The 15468-nt window shown below is 38.7% G+C and overlaps 1 protein-coding gene across 4 annotated transcripts in view; it reads right to left on the reverse strand.

Annotated features, from left to right (window-relative positions):
- Positions 1 to 5815, reverse strand: part of HMCN1 (hemicentin 1) — a gene marked incomplete at its 5' end in the record, with an annotated part of 518370 nt that extends 512555 nt beyond the window's left edge. For all 4 annotated transcript variants that reach the window (XR_014293546.1, XM_082615777.1, XM_082615778.1 and 1 more), the window contains one exon: positions 5548 to 5815. Coding sequence is in view for 3 of the 4 variants with exons in the window: in XM_082615777.1 (XP_082471903.1) it covers positions 5548 to 5815 (268 nt within the window). The remainder of the gene's footprint in view (positions 1 to 5547) is intronic.
- Between the last annotated feature and the right edge of the window lie 9653 nt (positions 5816 to 15468).

The raw sequence follows: 15468 nt of genomic DNA on the forward strand, positions 1-15468 counted from the left end.
CAGCTGATATGCTTCATATATAGAAAAAAATACAAAGAGTTAAGCAAAAGGAGAAGACAAAGGAATACCTTCCAAATAAAAGAATGAGATAAAAATCTCAGAAAAGAACTAAACAAAACAGAGATAGCAATTTACCAGGTAAATAGTTTAAAGTAAGTAATAGTCATAAATAAGCTTAACGAACTTGGAAGAAGAATGGATCAACTCAGTGAGCTCCAACAAGGAGATAGAAAATATTAAAAAGAACCAATTAGAACCGAAGAATAAATGAAATGAAAAATACACTAAAGGGAATCAACAGTAGAATGGAGGATGAAGAGAACAGATCAGTGATCTGGAAGACAGAGTAGTGGAAATCTCCCAATCACAACAGCAAAAAGAAAAAGAATAATAAAAATAAAAGGATAGCTTAGGATACCTCTGAGACAACGTCAAGTGTAATAATATTCACACTATAGGAGTCCTAGAAGAAGGAGGAGAGAGAAAAGACATGAAACCTATTTGAAGAAATGATGACTGAAAACTTCTCTAACATGGCAAAGGAAACAGACATCCAAGTCCAGAAAGCACAGAAAGTCCCAAACAAGATGAACCCAAACAGACCCACACAAAGACATATACTTAAAATGTCAAAGGTTAAAGAGAGAATCTTAAAAGCAGCAAGAGAAAAACACCTAGTTACATACAAGGGAACCCCCATAAGACCATCAGCTAATTTTCAGCAGAAACTGTATAGGCCAGAAGAAACTGGCACAATATATTAAAAGTGCTGAAAGAAAAAGCTTACAACCAAGAATACTCTACCTGGTAAGGTTATCACTCATAATTGAAGGAGAGATAAAGAGTTTCCCAGAAAAGAAAAAGATAAAGGAGTTCATCACCACTAAGCTGGCCTTACAAAAAAAAAAAGTATTAAAGGGACCTCTTTAAATGGAAAAGAAAAGCCCATAACCAAACCAAACCAAACCAAACCAAACAAATTATGAAACAGAAAAACTCACTGGTAAAGGCAAACATACCAAAGGTAGTGGCTCAACCACCTATAAAACTAGCATGAAGGATAAAAGACAAAAATAGTAAAATCATTGCTATCTAAAATAATCAGTTAAGCAATACACAAAATAAAAGATGTAAATATGACATCAAAAGCATAAAACGTTGAGGGTGGGGAAGTAAAAATGTAGTGCTTTTAGAATGTACTTGAACTTAAATGACCATCAACTTAAAATAGCCTCCTATATACATAGGTTGTTATATATGAACCTCATGGTAACAACAAACACAAAACCTATACCAAATACACAAAAAATAAAGAGAAAGAAATACAAACACAGCACTAAAAAAAAGTCATCAAAGCACAAGGGAAGAGAACAAGAGTAAAAGGAAGGAACAGAGGACAACTACAAAAACAACCAGAAAACAATGAACAAAACTGCAATAATAATTATTATTCTATGAATTATAATTATTCCTATGAATAATTATTCTAAATGTAAATGGAGTAAATGCTCCAATCAAAAGACATAGGGTGGCTGAATGGATTTTAATTAAAAAAGACCTATGTATACACTGCCTGCAAGAGACTCACTCACTTCAGGTCTAAAAACACACATACTAAAAGTGAAGGAATGAAAAAAGATATTCCATGCAAAAAGAAACAAAAAGAATTGTTGGAGTAGCAATATGCATATCAGACAAAATAGCCTTTAAAACAAAGACTAACAGGAAACAAAGAAGAGTATTACATAATGACAAAGGGATCAATCCAATAAGAGGATTATAATACTTGTAGTATGCACCCAACAAGGCATACCTAAATACATAAATATTAACAGATATAAAGGAACAAATTGACAGTAATACAATAATATTAGGGGACTGAAACATACCACTTGCATCAATAAACAGATCATCCAGACAGAAAATCAATAAGAAAAAGTTGGTCTTAAATGACACATTAGACCAGATGGATATAACAGACTATTATAGAACATTCTATCCCAAAACAGCAAAATACACATTCTTTTTAAGTACACACGGAACATTCTCCAGAGGTTAGGGGTGGGACTGAAAGTTCCAATGCTCTAATCACAGGGATGAGTCTCCTGGCAATGAGCCCCCATTCTTCAGTGGGGTTCAAAAGTTACCTCATTAACATAACAGAAGATACCTTTATGGTTCTCATCACTTAGGAAATTTCACGGGTTTTAAGAGCTCCTTGTCAGAAAAGGTGACAAAGACCAAATATTTATTTCGCATTACAAATCACAATATCACATATGTTCACACAGAAAAATGCACACAAATGTTTATATTAATAGAAGCATTATTCATACTAGCCAGAAAGTGGAAACAACCTACATCATAGATTAAAAGATAAACAAAATGTGGTATATCTATAAAATGGAATATTTGGCCATAAAAATTAATAAAGTATTGATTCATGCTACAACATGGATGAACCTTAAAAACATTATGCTAAAGTTAAAGAAGCCAGTCAAAAAAGACCACATATTATATGATTCATATGATTCCATTCATATGAAAGTCCAGAAGAGGAAAATCCACAGAGACAAGAAGTAAAGTAGTAGTTGCTAAAGGCTAGGAGGAGGATGATATGTGGCAGCAGAGGGGAGGGGTAGAGGACTGATAACTAAAAGGCACAGGGCTTCTCTGTGCAGTGAGGAAAATGTTCCAAGCTTGACTGAGGTGACGGTTGCATATATATATCTCTGAATATACTATAAACCATAGAATTATACATTTTAAATGAATGACTGTACGGTAAGGGAATTATATCTCAATAAAGCTGTTAAAAATTAGTACATTAAATGTGATTCTGGAAGTGAAAAACCCATCTTAAGCAGAGGTAGCATCAAAAAGTTGACTTAAAAAAAAAAAAAGTTGACTTGACTTGCCATGACCCTGGTCCTCTCTGGTACTTCCTCGTACCATGGGTTATGTTGTTGCCCCTCTAACACTAGCTTCCTACATACACATTTTCTGAATGATTTTATCACCTCCTTGTCAACTTGTTAGACTTATTGCTCTTGCATGTCTGTATTTTCCATGTACTCTCATTTTTACCCCCACCTGAAAACACACACCTTGCTCCAAACCATGATGCAGAGGTCCAAACAATCATCTGTAAAGGCTTGAAGGTCTTTGTTGAATGCCTGAGACTATAGCCCAGATCTTACCCATTATTTCATCTAGCTAAATGCAAAAGCAGATGTCAAAGGATTTTGAAAAGCTGTAAGTAGTCGAGGTGATTAATATAATTATATTAAATTACACACATCTTTTCTTTGCCTGTCAGTTGTGTCAGGGACTGTGAAAAACCACCACATGTAAAACAGTCGTAAAACGTTACAGTTGGACATGACCTTAGAGATGTTCAGATCCAATTCTGCCATTTTATAGTTGAGATAACAGATACAAAAAGGTAGATAGACTTTTCTAATGTCACTCAGTAAGCCAGCAAACCCCCATTCAAGGCCCTTTCTGTCCACTGGTGAGTACAAGCTGATAACCAACCAGAAGTACAAGGGAATCAGAAACTCTTGATGACTGTACACACACACAAACAGAAAATGACACACAAAGATAATATTACAATCCACTACAGTGAATTAGTATACTTAATTAAAGGTTATTAGTATGTTTTAATTTTTATTTCCCTCTTTATCTTCAAAAACACTTTGGTCTTAGCCTCTCTACTTTGAATCACAATGGAACTAGAATTAATCATTTTTGCTGAATTATACATACAATTAATTTTATGGAACCAATTTAAGTTAATCATTTTCTCATATTATTTAACTCAAAATAGCTATAATTTCTTAGCCATTTGTTATTAGCATACTACCTTTCCCCTACTTTGAATCAGGATTGCCAAAGTATACGAAAGTCAACTACAACAAACTTCCCCATTTGGTAACAACTGGAAGGTGGCACACTACAATACAATTTATTCCAATAATTTTTCATTTCGTATCAAAATATCATGGTGATCTAGTTTCCATTTATGACTAGAGGCAATTTTTGTGTTCTGCTTACAGAAACATCATTTCATAACAGTTTTTTGGAGGAAAGCAAATTGTGGTGTTAGAGAAAACATTTTTTACTTTTTTTTAGCCGATTTCAGATTCATCCCTATAGAAGAAACATACTTAGCCTATTCCAAAATAACAAAAGTCTTGGACCACATCACAATTGGCACCTTGACATTTAATAAATTAAAACATTATAACACATGAGGTATCTCAAGGAGGCAGCTAACACAGTAAATGATCATTCTTCATTCAAATATAAAGAACATATCACGTTTGATCAACGGAGAAATTACTAAGATATATGTATATCCCGGAAGAGTAGGATAGGTTATGGTTTTCATCACTTAAAGAACAACAACAAACAAAAATCCCAGAGTTCTATTTCCCTCTAAATTCCTCCCCCTGCCAATTTTTTTAATAGCTGAAACCCGCCGCATTTAATACCCAGCAATAATTTGAACTCATATATGCTTGTCAAATGCACGAGGAAAGAATTTGAGATTCTCAGTATCAAACTCTCATTGTGAAGAGGTTGTGTCAAGGTCTTCCAGTGAAGAGAGGGATTTCAGGAGAAATGTGGAAGAACAATGGGGGAGGACTTTTAAGAAACCACTGCTTTATTTCTTCAAATGGGCAGCCACTTGTGTTAATGAAACTCAGGTGGATATTATACAGCCAACCCCAGGGCTCCCCCGGCAGTGCTACCCTCAGCAATGACAATGAAGGCTCCTATGAGCCTCACAGAAAGGTGCCACTTTAAAGAGAAACAGAAAAGTAAAGAGGATCAAATTCCAGTGGAGCAGCTGAAACCCATGGCTTTAGGGCAAAAAATAAAGTGATTGTGCTTCAACTACCTTTAAACAGCACCGCCATACCAAATTTCATGCATTTCTACTGGATGAGACATGGACATAACAGTTATTACCATCTGTGAACCTAACTAAGGATGACCTGGTGCAAAGAATTTGAATAGATTCAATTAAGAAATGAATGGCTTCTTCTTATTTTCATCTCTTCAGTTCATTAGTAGTCATTGCTTACAGGCTTCCCTGTCTCACACAACAGGTTTTTCTCCCCCTTACTTGAGAGTTATCTTGAGTACGCTCTCCAGCTGGATGTTAGCTCTTAAAGCATTGCTGCTGAACACCCATGTCCCAATCTGCCTTAATTAAACATTCTTTAGTTCTAAAAATTTTAAGTTAATTTTTAAGTTAGTTAATTAACTGCTTTTGATGTCGTTGCTCTGGTTCTGATTTTCATAATTCCACATTTCCAGGTTTGGGTACCACCGTACAATCACCATAAACAAGCCACCTCCATGGCTGAGACTTTAGGTATCAGAGAGGAAACCCAGATACAGGCGAGCAACTCTTTGTTACAACTGTATTCAGCTACACATTTTTAAAAAATTGTTTTGAAACTCACACAAAATTTCACAGCATAAGAAACAATGTAATCATAAGGAATAACAAAGAATAAATATTTCCCTTACCTGGATCATGGAAAGGCACCAAAGCAAAGTTGAAAAGAGGTCTCTTAGGTCTTTTCAAAGACGTCTCCAAAATTTTGGAAGCCCCCTCGATAACCTGAACTAAATCATCATACATGGAACCCGTCACATCAAACACAAAAGCCAACGTGGAGGCCCCCTCGGGAATTTCCTCAGCCCTGATCTCTGACTGGGGGCTTGCATCCTGAGCCTGGGAAGTATAAAGAAGAGTGAACAGGAATACTGTGCGGACAATGTCCCAGGAAATCATTTTGTCTTTCTTTCCTTTTTTTTTTTTTCCTGAGCGCCTAAGCACTGTGCTGAGTCCCTCCTCAACAACAGGCAGCGGGTTTCTTCTCGAGGCAATTCATTCGACTCCCGAAACCTCTTTGAACTCGCAAAAAAAATGGGGGCTGAGAATCAGATGGGGACAAGCACCAAACCCGAAACCCTGCAGGGGCCGGGCGGGCAGAGATGCGGCAGCTTTTGTCCAGAAGCAGCCTCCTCCGGGACAGCCGAGTGCCCGCGGCCCGGGCGGCGTGTGGCTGAGTGAGGGCGGCGCGCCCGGCCCATGCCCCGGGGGCCGTTCCGAGCCAGCGGCGCCGCACCGAGTCTGCTGCCCTCGCCGCCGCCGCCGCCGCCGCGCCGCTCTCCGCCGAGCCAGCCGTCACGGCTCCCAACTTTCCACTGCGCGCCTCCAGCCCAGGAGCTGGGAGGGGAAGGGAAGCCGGGCTCGGCCTCGCCTCCTGATTGGCCGGTGGACGCCCTCCTCCTTTGCTCTTGGGCGCCCCCACCCCGCTCCTGGAGGGCGACTTCTCTCCACTGATTCTCGGGTCAATTCAGTACCTGGGAAGCGCTCCCAGTATCCCCTCCGCACCCACCCGCGTTGCTTCTCACTTCCAAAACCCCAAGGGAAACAATGGCTTTCAAGAATGTGTGGCAAGGACCCGAACCGAGGGACACCACACTAACCAGCACTAAGGGTGTATTTTTTTACGATGCACAACGCTGCTTCAGACACCTCTATCATAATTCCCCTCCCCCTACCACCGAAGAAGCCAAGACCTCTCCCCCTCCCCAGCCCAGCCTCCCGCTCTCAGCCCGCAACTCAGCCCAGCCGGGAGGGGGAGCCGGAAAGTTCTCCCGGCTGGGCTGCAGCCACATTCTCACTCTTTGATCTCCTCAGGGACTGTGGAGCTTTGGGGAAGGGAGGGAGGACAGAGCTGGATGGGCCAGAAACGGGAGGAAGGGGAAAAGGGCTGTTGAGGGAAATGAGAGAGAGACAGCTGGAACTGGGTAGTCACTGATTGTAATTAGGAAAGATGGTAGAAGGGAAATCAGCTGGGTGTGGAATACAGGGTGGCAGCTCAGTGCAAAGGATGAGGAGGGAGAGAGGGAAAGGAAGAGGGTGCGGGGGGGGGGGGGGAGAGAGATCATACTGAAAAGAAAAGTTAATTTTTTAAAATTTCACTATCAAGATTCATGTTTGCTGAGCAATATGAACCCTCCCCTCAGCATGGTGAGGCAGAATAATATCCTCATTTCACACTTCCTTCCATAGAACACCCATGTGCCAAGTCTCAGCCAAAGATCCATTGAAAATGTGTTCCCTCCTATGGCATTTTCTTGCTGATAAGTAAGGAAACCTCGCCCTGTAAAACATTACAAAGTTTTTCCGTGTTGTAATTATTATACACATTTTGGTACTAATAACAGAGATAAGAAGGGTTGGACAAAGAAAGTCAACCATAAGCTAAAGATTTCTTGCCTCTTTTTAATAAAAACATATTCACATCCTGCAAAAGGAGCTGTTGTCTGGATCCTGGCATTTAAAGAGGGACCAGCAGGCATTTTGATCTGAGTTGGAATGTGTGTTAGACCACCCATCCAACACGGAGGTCGCCTGAGGAAGAGCCAGCTCCCCTGAGCCTTTTATAGTCTGCAACTGTCTTCTCTTTCAGACCCAGGGACTCTGGACCCTGAGTTTATGATACCTATAAGTCACGTCATTTAAAGGAAGCAGGCTGGCCATTTGGACTGAGTGGGAATATCAGAGGAAAGGGGGAAGGTTCTTCCTTTCTAAATAGTATTTAGAAAATGCTATTTGAGTAACCTACTCCTTTGTTTATCTAAAAGGGATTGCATTCTAAATCCTGGAGATTTCACTGAGACCTGAGCTGTTCCAGGTGTTCAAGGGAGGTGGTAGAGCCTGGTGATTAAGGCTTCTGGGTCAGATAATCTGCGTTCAACACCCAGCTGTGACACTTAATAACTGTATCTTCAGCAAGTTACTTATTTCTTTACTCCTTCATTGATTCAGCTGTAAATGGAAATAATGACAGTACCTACCTAATAAGGATTCAATGATCTATCTTGGTAATTGTTCCGTGCATACTTGAAAACAATGTTATTTGGTGGAATGCTCCATAAATGTCAATTAGGTCAAGTTTCATAGTGTTGCTCGAACATTCTGTATCCTTACTGATTTCTGCCTTCTTGTTCTATCAGTTATTATGAGTGGAATTGAAATCTATGACTATAATTGTGGATTTGTCTATTTCTTCTTGTAGTTCTATGAGGTTTTGCTTCATGCATTTTGAAGCCTGTAATTAGAGGCATAAACACTTAGGATTATTATGTCCTCTTGACTGACATTTTTATCATTATGAAGTTACATTCATTATCCCTGGTAATATTATTTGCTGTGGAATATGCTTTGTCTGATATTAATATAGCACTCCAACTTTCTTTTGATTAGTGTTAGCATGATATATCATTTTCCATCCTGTCACTTTTAAATTATTTGTGTGTTTATATTAAAGTGTGTTTCTTGTAGTCACCTTACAACTGGGTCTTGCTTTTTTCATGCAAACAATTTCAGGCTTTTATTGGCCTATTAGACTATTTACATTCAATGTGATTATGGATGTGGTTGGGTTGAAATGTACCATCTAGCTATTTGTTTTCTTTATGTCCCATCTCTTCTTTGTTTCTTTTTTCTTGTTTTTCTGACTTCTTTTGGGTGTACTGAATATTTTTTATGATTCCATTTTATATTTATTGCTAGCTTATTAGCTATAACTCTTATTTTATTTTAGTGGTTGCTATAGTGTTTATAGTATATATCTTTATCACAGTCTTCCTTCAAGTAATATTATACCACTTAACCTCAGAATAATATACTTCCATTACTTTCCTCCCAACCTTTCTGGTTGGTCATCCATTTTAGTTTACGTTACTGTATTTTAAACCCCACACTATATTAATGTAATTTTTAAAGTAGTCAATTATCTTTTTAAAAGATTTAATTAATTCTAAAATTAATATATTTAATCAGGTAGTCACCATTTCTGGTGCTGTTCATCTCTTTGTGTAAACCCAGGTTTTCATCTGATGTCATTTTCCTTCTCCCTGAAGGATTTGCTTTAATACTTCCTGTAGTGCAGGTCTGCTGGTGATGAGTTCTTTCACTTTTGTGTGTTCAAAAAATTCTTTATTTCACCTTTGTTTCTGAAAGTTTGGGGGTTTTGTTTTGTTTGGGCTTTGGGGTTGTTTTGTTGGATAGAGGATTCTAGGTTGGCAGGTTTTTATTTTCCTTTCAGTACCTTAAAGATGTCACTCCACTGTCTTCTTGCTTGCATTGCTTCCAGTTGAGAAATGTCTCTCGTATTTATTTTTGTCCTTTTATATGAACCACATCTTTTTGTCTCTTGATGCTTTTAATAGTTTTCTCATTATCACTGATTTTGAACCATTTGATTATGGTGTGCCTTGATGTGGTTCCCCTCATATTTCTTGTGCTTGCAGCTTTTCAAGATTCTTGCATCTGTAAGTGTATGGTTTTCATCAAATTTGTACACTTTTGGCCATTATTTCTTCAAATATATTTACCTCCTTTCCTTTGCAGACCCCAATTCACACATATGAGGCCATTTCAAACTGTTGCATAGTAAACTGATGCTCTGTTCAGTTTTTTAAATTGGTATTTTCTTTTCTCATTGTGTTTCATTTTTTGATAGTTTTCATAGTTATTTCTTCAAGTTCACTAATCTTTTCTTCTCCACTGTTTATTCTGCCAATTGTCCCATCCAGTGTACTTTACATCTCAGACATTGCAGTTTTTATCTCTAGAATTTCTATTTGGATCTCTCTTTTTTTTTTTTAATATCTCCCATGTCTCATTTTAAGTGTATGAATATCTAGAAGACAGCTATAATAACTTTTTATGTCCTTGACTGGTAATTCTGACATCTGTACCAGTTCTATTACACATCAGTTTCAATTAATCAGTGTTTCTCCTTATTATAGGTTATATGTTCTTGCTTCCTTTCAGGCGTCATATTCTTTGATTGGATGTCAGACATTATGAATTTTGCCTTTACATTATGAATTTATACTAGATATTTTTGTATTTTTATAAATATTCTTGAGCTCTGTTCTGGGACAGAGTAAAGTTATTTGGAAAGAGTTTGATCCTTTTGAGACTCACTTTTAAAATTTATTAGGTCAGACCAAAACAGTATTCAATCTAGAACGAATTCCCCATTGCTGGGAAAAAACCCTTCTGAGTACTCTACCCAATGCTCTTTGAATCATGAGGTTTTCCAATCCAGCAGGTGGGGACAGACCTATCCCCATCCCTGTGTGAGTGTGGGCACTGTCACCTTATTCCTTCAAGTGGCTCTTTCCTCACATGCACATGCTGGTCAGTACTCAGCTGAATATACAAGGGGGACCCCCTCCACCTTGGTTCCACCTCCACACCCCATGGCCTGTAAAATCCCTCTGAAGATGGTAAACTGGGACAGTTATAGGACTTGCTTCATTTGTTTCCCATCTCTGTGGAATCATTGTCCTTTTTTGCCTGAGAGTAAAATGAAAAACATGCTTACAGTGCACTTGGCACAATAAATACTCAGTAAAGTTTGGTATTGTTATTACCATGATATTTATTTGAAGTTACAGCATTGAAAGTTTGAAGCTATGTGTATATGCATTGAGGACACAATGCTTTGGAAGGGACAGATAACTAGGGAGGCTTTTTTACTTGTTTATTTATAGATCTTTTGTAGCTTCACTAACATCCTGAAATCTAAGTGGGTGGTAACACTTAAGAACTTAATGTTTAAGGTCCAGAAGGTACCATGACAGGGAAAGACGGGTGACAAAGAAAAGGAATATTTAATGTCTCAAAAGGCATTTCTACTTACATATGTATATAGGTAGAAATACGCATTAACTTCCGTAATCCCAGTGCATCTCTCCACTTCAGTCTCATATAATTGATAACTGTATGATTTGGAACACATGAGAGACATACGTGGGCTCTCCCACTCCTTTTCAATAAAATTTGATCTTTGTTGAAATGCAGATCTCTGGGGACAGAGTAGCCCTGTGGACAGAAATTTTATTTACACTTTAAAATAAATGAGTCCCTGAAAGTAGATTTTGGCAGGCAGTCAGCTGAGAACACCAAGAATGTAAAATGGGAGAAAGTAATTAGGTTAGGAAGAGGGCATGGCCCAGGACAGGGGTAGGAAGGGTTGGGCAAAAAAGACAGTGATGCTTAAGTCAAAGTACTGCCCAGAAATAACAATATATCCTAGCCTTTTTCCTGTTTGTGTTATTAAAAACAGTCTCTATGATGTTGGAAGGAACACTAGTTTAAGAATCTAGTCTCTTCAGCCACTAATTGTTTCAGTCCTGTCACTCACAGCAGGTCATACTAAACAATTTCTAAAATTTGTTCCAGCTGTAACATTCTCTGATGGTCTTAGCTGAAGTTTCCCAGAAAGCAGAGCCTGAAATGAAGGGCTGGTGTGTGATTCCAGGGTGCAGACATGAGGGATAGGGGGAATGAAGCGGCAGAGAAAGGGGAGGCAGTATAAAAGTGCATTATCAAGTTGGCCTCTGCCGTGAGCTACTAGTTACTGGGTCCTGTGGAACTGACTGAAAACCCTTATGTTAGGTGCCTCAAGACTGTGAAGGAGAAAGAGCAGTGAATGAGGTAAAAGGGCAAAGTACCTACTATCAGCAAGCATCCTCACTGGTCAAAAGCTTACCCCATCAGGTTAAAAAATCCCAAACTTTTGGGTCCCACTTATATGGGTGCTGATCTGGTTTCCTTGGCATCCTGCTCCAAGGCGTCAATAGAAAAGCCCAGGACAGAGACAAGAGAGGCACACGAGACACCTGAGACAAGATACTCAAGATGCTGTCAGGTTGCACCTGCATGAAGTTGGTCGGAGCTTGATTATATCCTGAAGACATGAAAAGACACTGCAGGAACTTAAGCTGAAGAGCAAAAAGATTAATACTTCAGCAAAATCAGACAATGAGTGGAATAAGGGTAGTAAGTTGGGGAAAAAGACAAAAATAGGAGTAGGCTGCAGTAATAATATTAACAACATCCTTCATCTAGCAAAACGGAGACTTGGCAAGTTTATGCAGTTTGCCTAAGGTCATTATTAGTGAGCAGCAGAATCACGATTTGGACCCAGGCAAGCTGATTCCCAAGCCCGTGCTCTCCACTGCTTTGCACTGATGCCCTCAGGCTCCAAGTTACAAACTAAAATAATAGCAATGGATAAGACAAGGAGAAACTGTTAATACGTTAGGAGTTTGGGATTCACATATACACACTACTATATATAAAATAGATAATCAACAAGGACCTACTGTATAGCACAGGGAGCTCTACTCAGTATTCTATAATAACTAAATGGGAAAATAACCTGAAAAAGAATAGATATATGTATATGTATAACTGAACCACTTTGCTGTATACCTGAAACTAACACAACATTGTAAATCAACTATACTCCAATATAAAATAAAAATTTTTTAAATGCCATTGCTTTTTAATATATTGACTTTGTATACTACAATCTTGTTGAATTTGTTATTAGTTTAATAAGATGTGGTTTTTCAGGCAGATTCTTAGGACTTCCTATATATATGATTATGTTGTTTGCAAATAAAGACAGTTTTACTTTTCAAAAAAAATTATCAAAAGTATGTGGTAGGAACTTCCCTGGTGGCACAGTGGTTAAGAATCCGCCTGCCAATGCAAGGGACAAGGGTTCGAGCCCTGGTCCGGGAAGATCCCACAGGCCGCGGAGCAATGAAGCCCGTGCACCACAACTACTGAGCTTGCACTCTAGAGGCTGCGAGCCACAACTACTGAGCCTGCGAGCCACAACTACTGAGCCCGCATGCCACAACTAATGAAGCCCGTGCGCCTAGAGCCCGTGCTCCTCAACAAGAGAAGCCACCACAATGAGAAGCCCGCGCACCACAAATGAACAGTAGCCCCCGCTCGCTGCAACTAGAGAAAGCCTGCGTGCAGCAACGAAGACACAGTGTAGCCAAAAATAAATCAATTAATTTTAAAAAAAGCATGTGGTAATTTTCCATTGCTTTTTATAAAAGATCTGCATAGGTAATTCCAAACAAGCACAAGTCAGAAACACCCTTTAAATTCTCTATGGACAGAGACAAGGATGAGAGGAAACAGTAAGTTTAATGGTAGCTGATACCTATCCTTCCTTGGTCTACCCTAGACACTATCCTAGATAACCTCCAGGATGTCCTAGAAGATCCTAGGAGGTAGGGAATAGGAGTAGAGAAGGGAGTAGCTCCTCCTGGAAATTAATACACAATGCAGGCTTTGCAGTGACGTGCAGTAGATTACAGAACATCTCCAGTTTCATGCTAACAATCACCAAATTAGCTCTCAGAAGTCTCGTTACATAGATTCTCATCTTTGTTATATTTTAGGGGGAGAATATGAAAAGGTGATGTGTTTTAAAAAGTAGTCTAGCACATTTATAGCAACGTCAACACTAAAATCTTCTCTTCAATTCAGTTTTCTCCCTTGAAATTCTTTGACCTGCCCTCGAGAAGATCAGACACTGCTCACTGGTTAAGTATTTCCAGAAATCACCTAATTGGAAGCATTTATCACACTAGGCCTGATAAAGCCTAGCTCAGAAAAACATTGCCTTAAAAGAGTGAGTTCTCAAGACGATTGCTATAAAGTAGTGTGTCCATACACTGCTTTATTGTAAACTGCCTCCTGCAAATCACTAGATGGTTTGACATTATCCTCACTGATCTTTCCTAAAATGTCTAGTTCTCTATGTAATGAGGCCCAGGATTATTTTATGTTTACTGAGCACATTTCTACAGGGTAAGTAACGTGCTATTACAACTAAATTAAAAGTAGAGTACTTCTACACCGACCATAATGGTTGTACTTGGCACCGCTATGAAACTTAAAAAAAAAATAAAAGTTTGATTATTTTTTCTTGTCTCCCTTAAGAAGGCAATAAAAGGACAGAAAGCCATCATGTTGTAACTGGAAAATTAATCACATCAAATATTCTCTTATACTAATCAAGTTATAAGTCAGGAATTGGCTTATATAAAACAGATGTTTACATTCTTATTCTCCTTTGGTACGAATGTCGAGAGAAGAAAGAACAGACTAACTCTGTCATGGTGTGCTTTGGGGAATGGAACACTCTAACTATTTTAATGGAGCCACAAAGCCTGTGGTCGGCCAAGGGGACAGCCAGAAGAGGGAAAAGCACGGGGGCCAAGCCTTCTACTCCTTATATAGGCCAAACTCCTGTTGTCTGTAATGGAATGGGAAGTACACTGCCTGAGGAAGAAAGAACACGTGTCATCCAAAGGGAGCCCCACTTTTGGCTCAGCCGCTGCCCTAGCTCTCTAGGACTCGTGGTTCTGGTTTGCATTTCAATTGTGAGCTCTTCATAAGGACCACAGCTACCCACCCCCTCCTAAAATAAACACCAAGAGACCTACAAGCTATCCTCAGACTACTTGGGGAGAAGTTTTGAAAGCTTAACTGAATGCTTAATGGAGAAGAGAGGCTTGAACAAAGAATGCCTCAGCTTCCCTTTCTGAAAAGAATGGAAGAAATTAACATCTATCCTCAATGACCTCTCTCCAGATGGCTTCTCAAACCTCCATCCTCTTTCACAGGTGGATGCTGTCCCCATAAAGTCAGGGCAATATTCACACACCCAGTCTTTTCCGCTTCTTTATCCCAATTCAAATGCTGGAAAGGATTTTAGAGATCATTTTTCTACTCCAGGGCCTTCAGTTTACAGAGAGAAAACTGAGTCCCAGAGAGTGACTTGTCCAAGGTCTTATAAAATTTTGAAGTAAGGCTGGAAGTATATTTTGGACCTGTAATTATCACTTTTCTACATGATACATGATACATGAATCTATCTTTACTTAACTCTAGATACCTAATCAAAGAGTTGTAGAAGCGAGGAAAATTTAGCAGGATGTAGCTTTGGAGAAAAAAAAAAGGAATAGTATGAAGCTGTGAATATTTTATTTAGCTACTCATCTGTTTATTAGAAACATCCATAAAACATCTATTTTTATGGAAAGGGAAAGATCAATGTTCTAATATGGATTTACCTGATACTGAAAGAATATGAAAAGGTATTAGAGTACAGTTCAGATGGTAGATATAACCCATTTTCTGTTTTTACTTTTATTCTAAGTACGATATATTTTTAGGGATGAAACATCCTTTCTTCTCTTCTTGCAGACCTCCCTTCCATGTCTTCAAAATAGGGATTTTCTTAGGCTAAGGCTTTGATTATAGATGTAAAGAGTCCTAGAATTCAAGGAGGAAAAGAGCTATGAAAACCAGAAAACACCTACTATTTTAGACAGCTGGGAATCTGTCCTAATTTCAAACAGAGGAAGAAATTCTAACTTCTTATCTTACATTCCAACATTCAGTAACTCTCTTTATCAGAATATTTCTCCTTACATTTCTTCTAATATAAGTTAAGCCTCTTTTTTCTTGTTCTGTTTTCAGAAGTACTACAGCTGGTCACAGCCTTCCAAATATTTTTTTCTCTCTGTAAAGTCATG

This window comes from Mesoplodon mirus, assembly GCF_964341445.2.
Source record: "Mesoplodon mirus genome assembly, chromosome: 3".
NCBI classification, from domain to species: Eukaryota; Metazoa; Chordata; class Mammalia; order Artiodactyla; family Ziphiidae; genus Mesoplodon; species Mesoplodon mirus.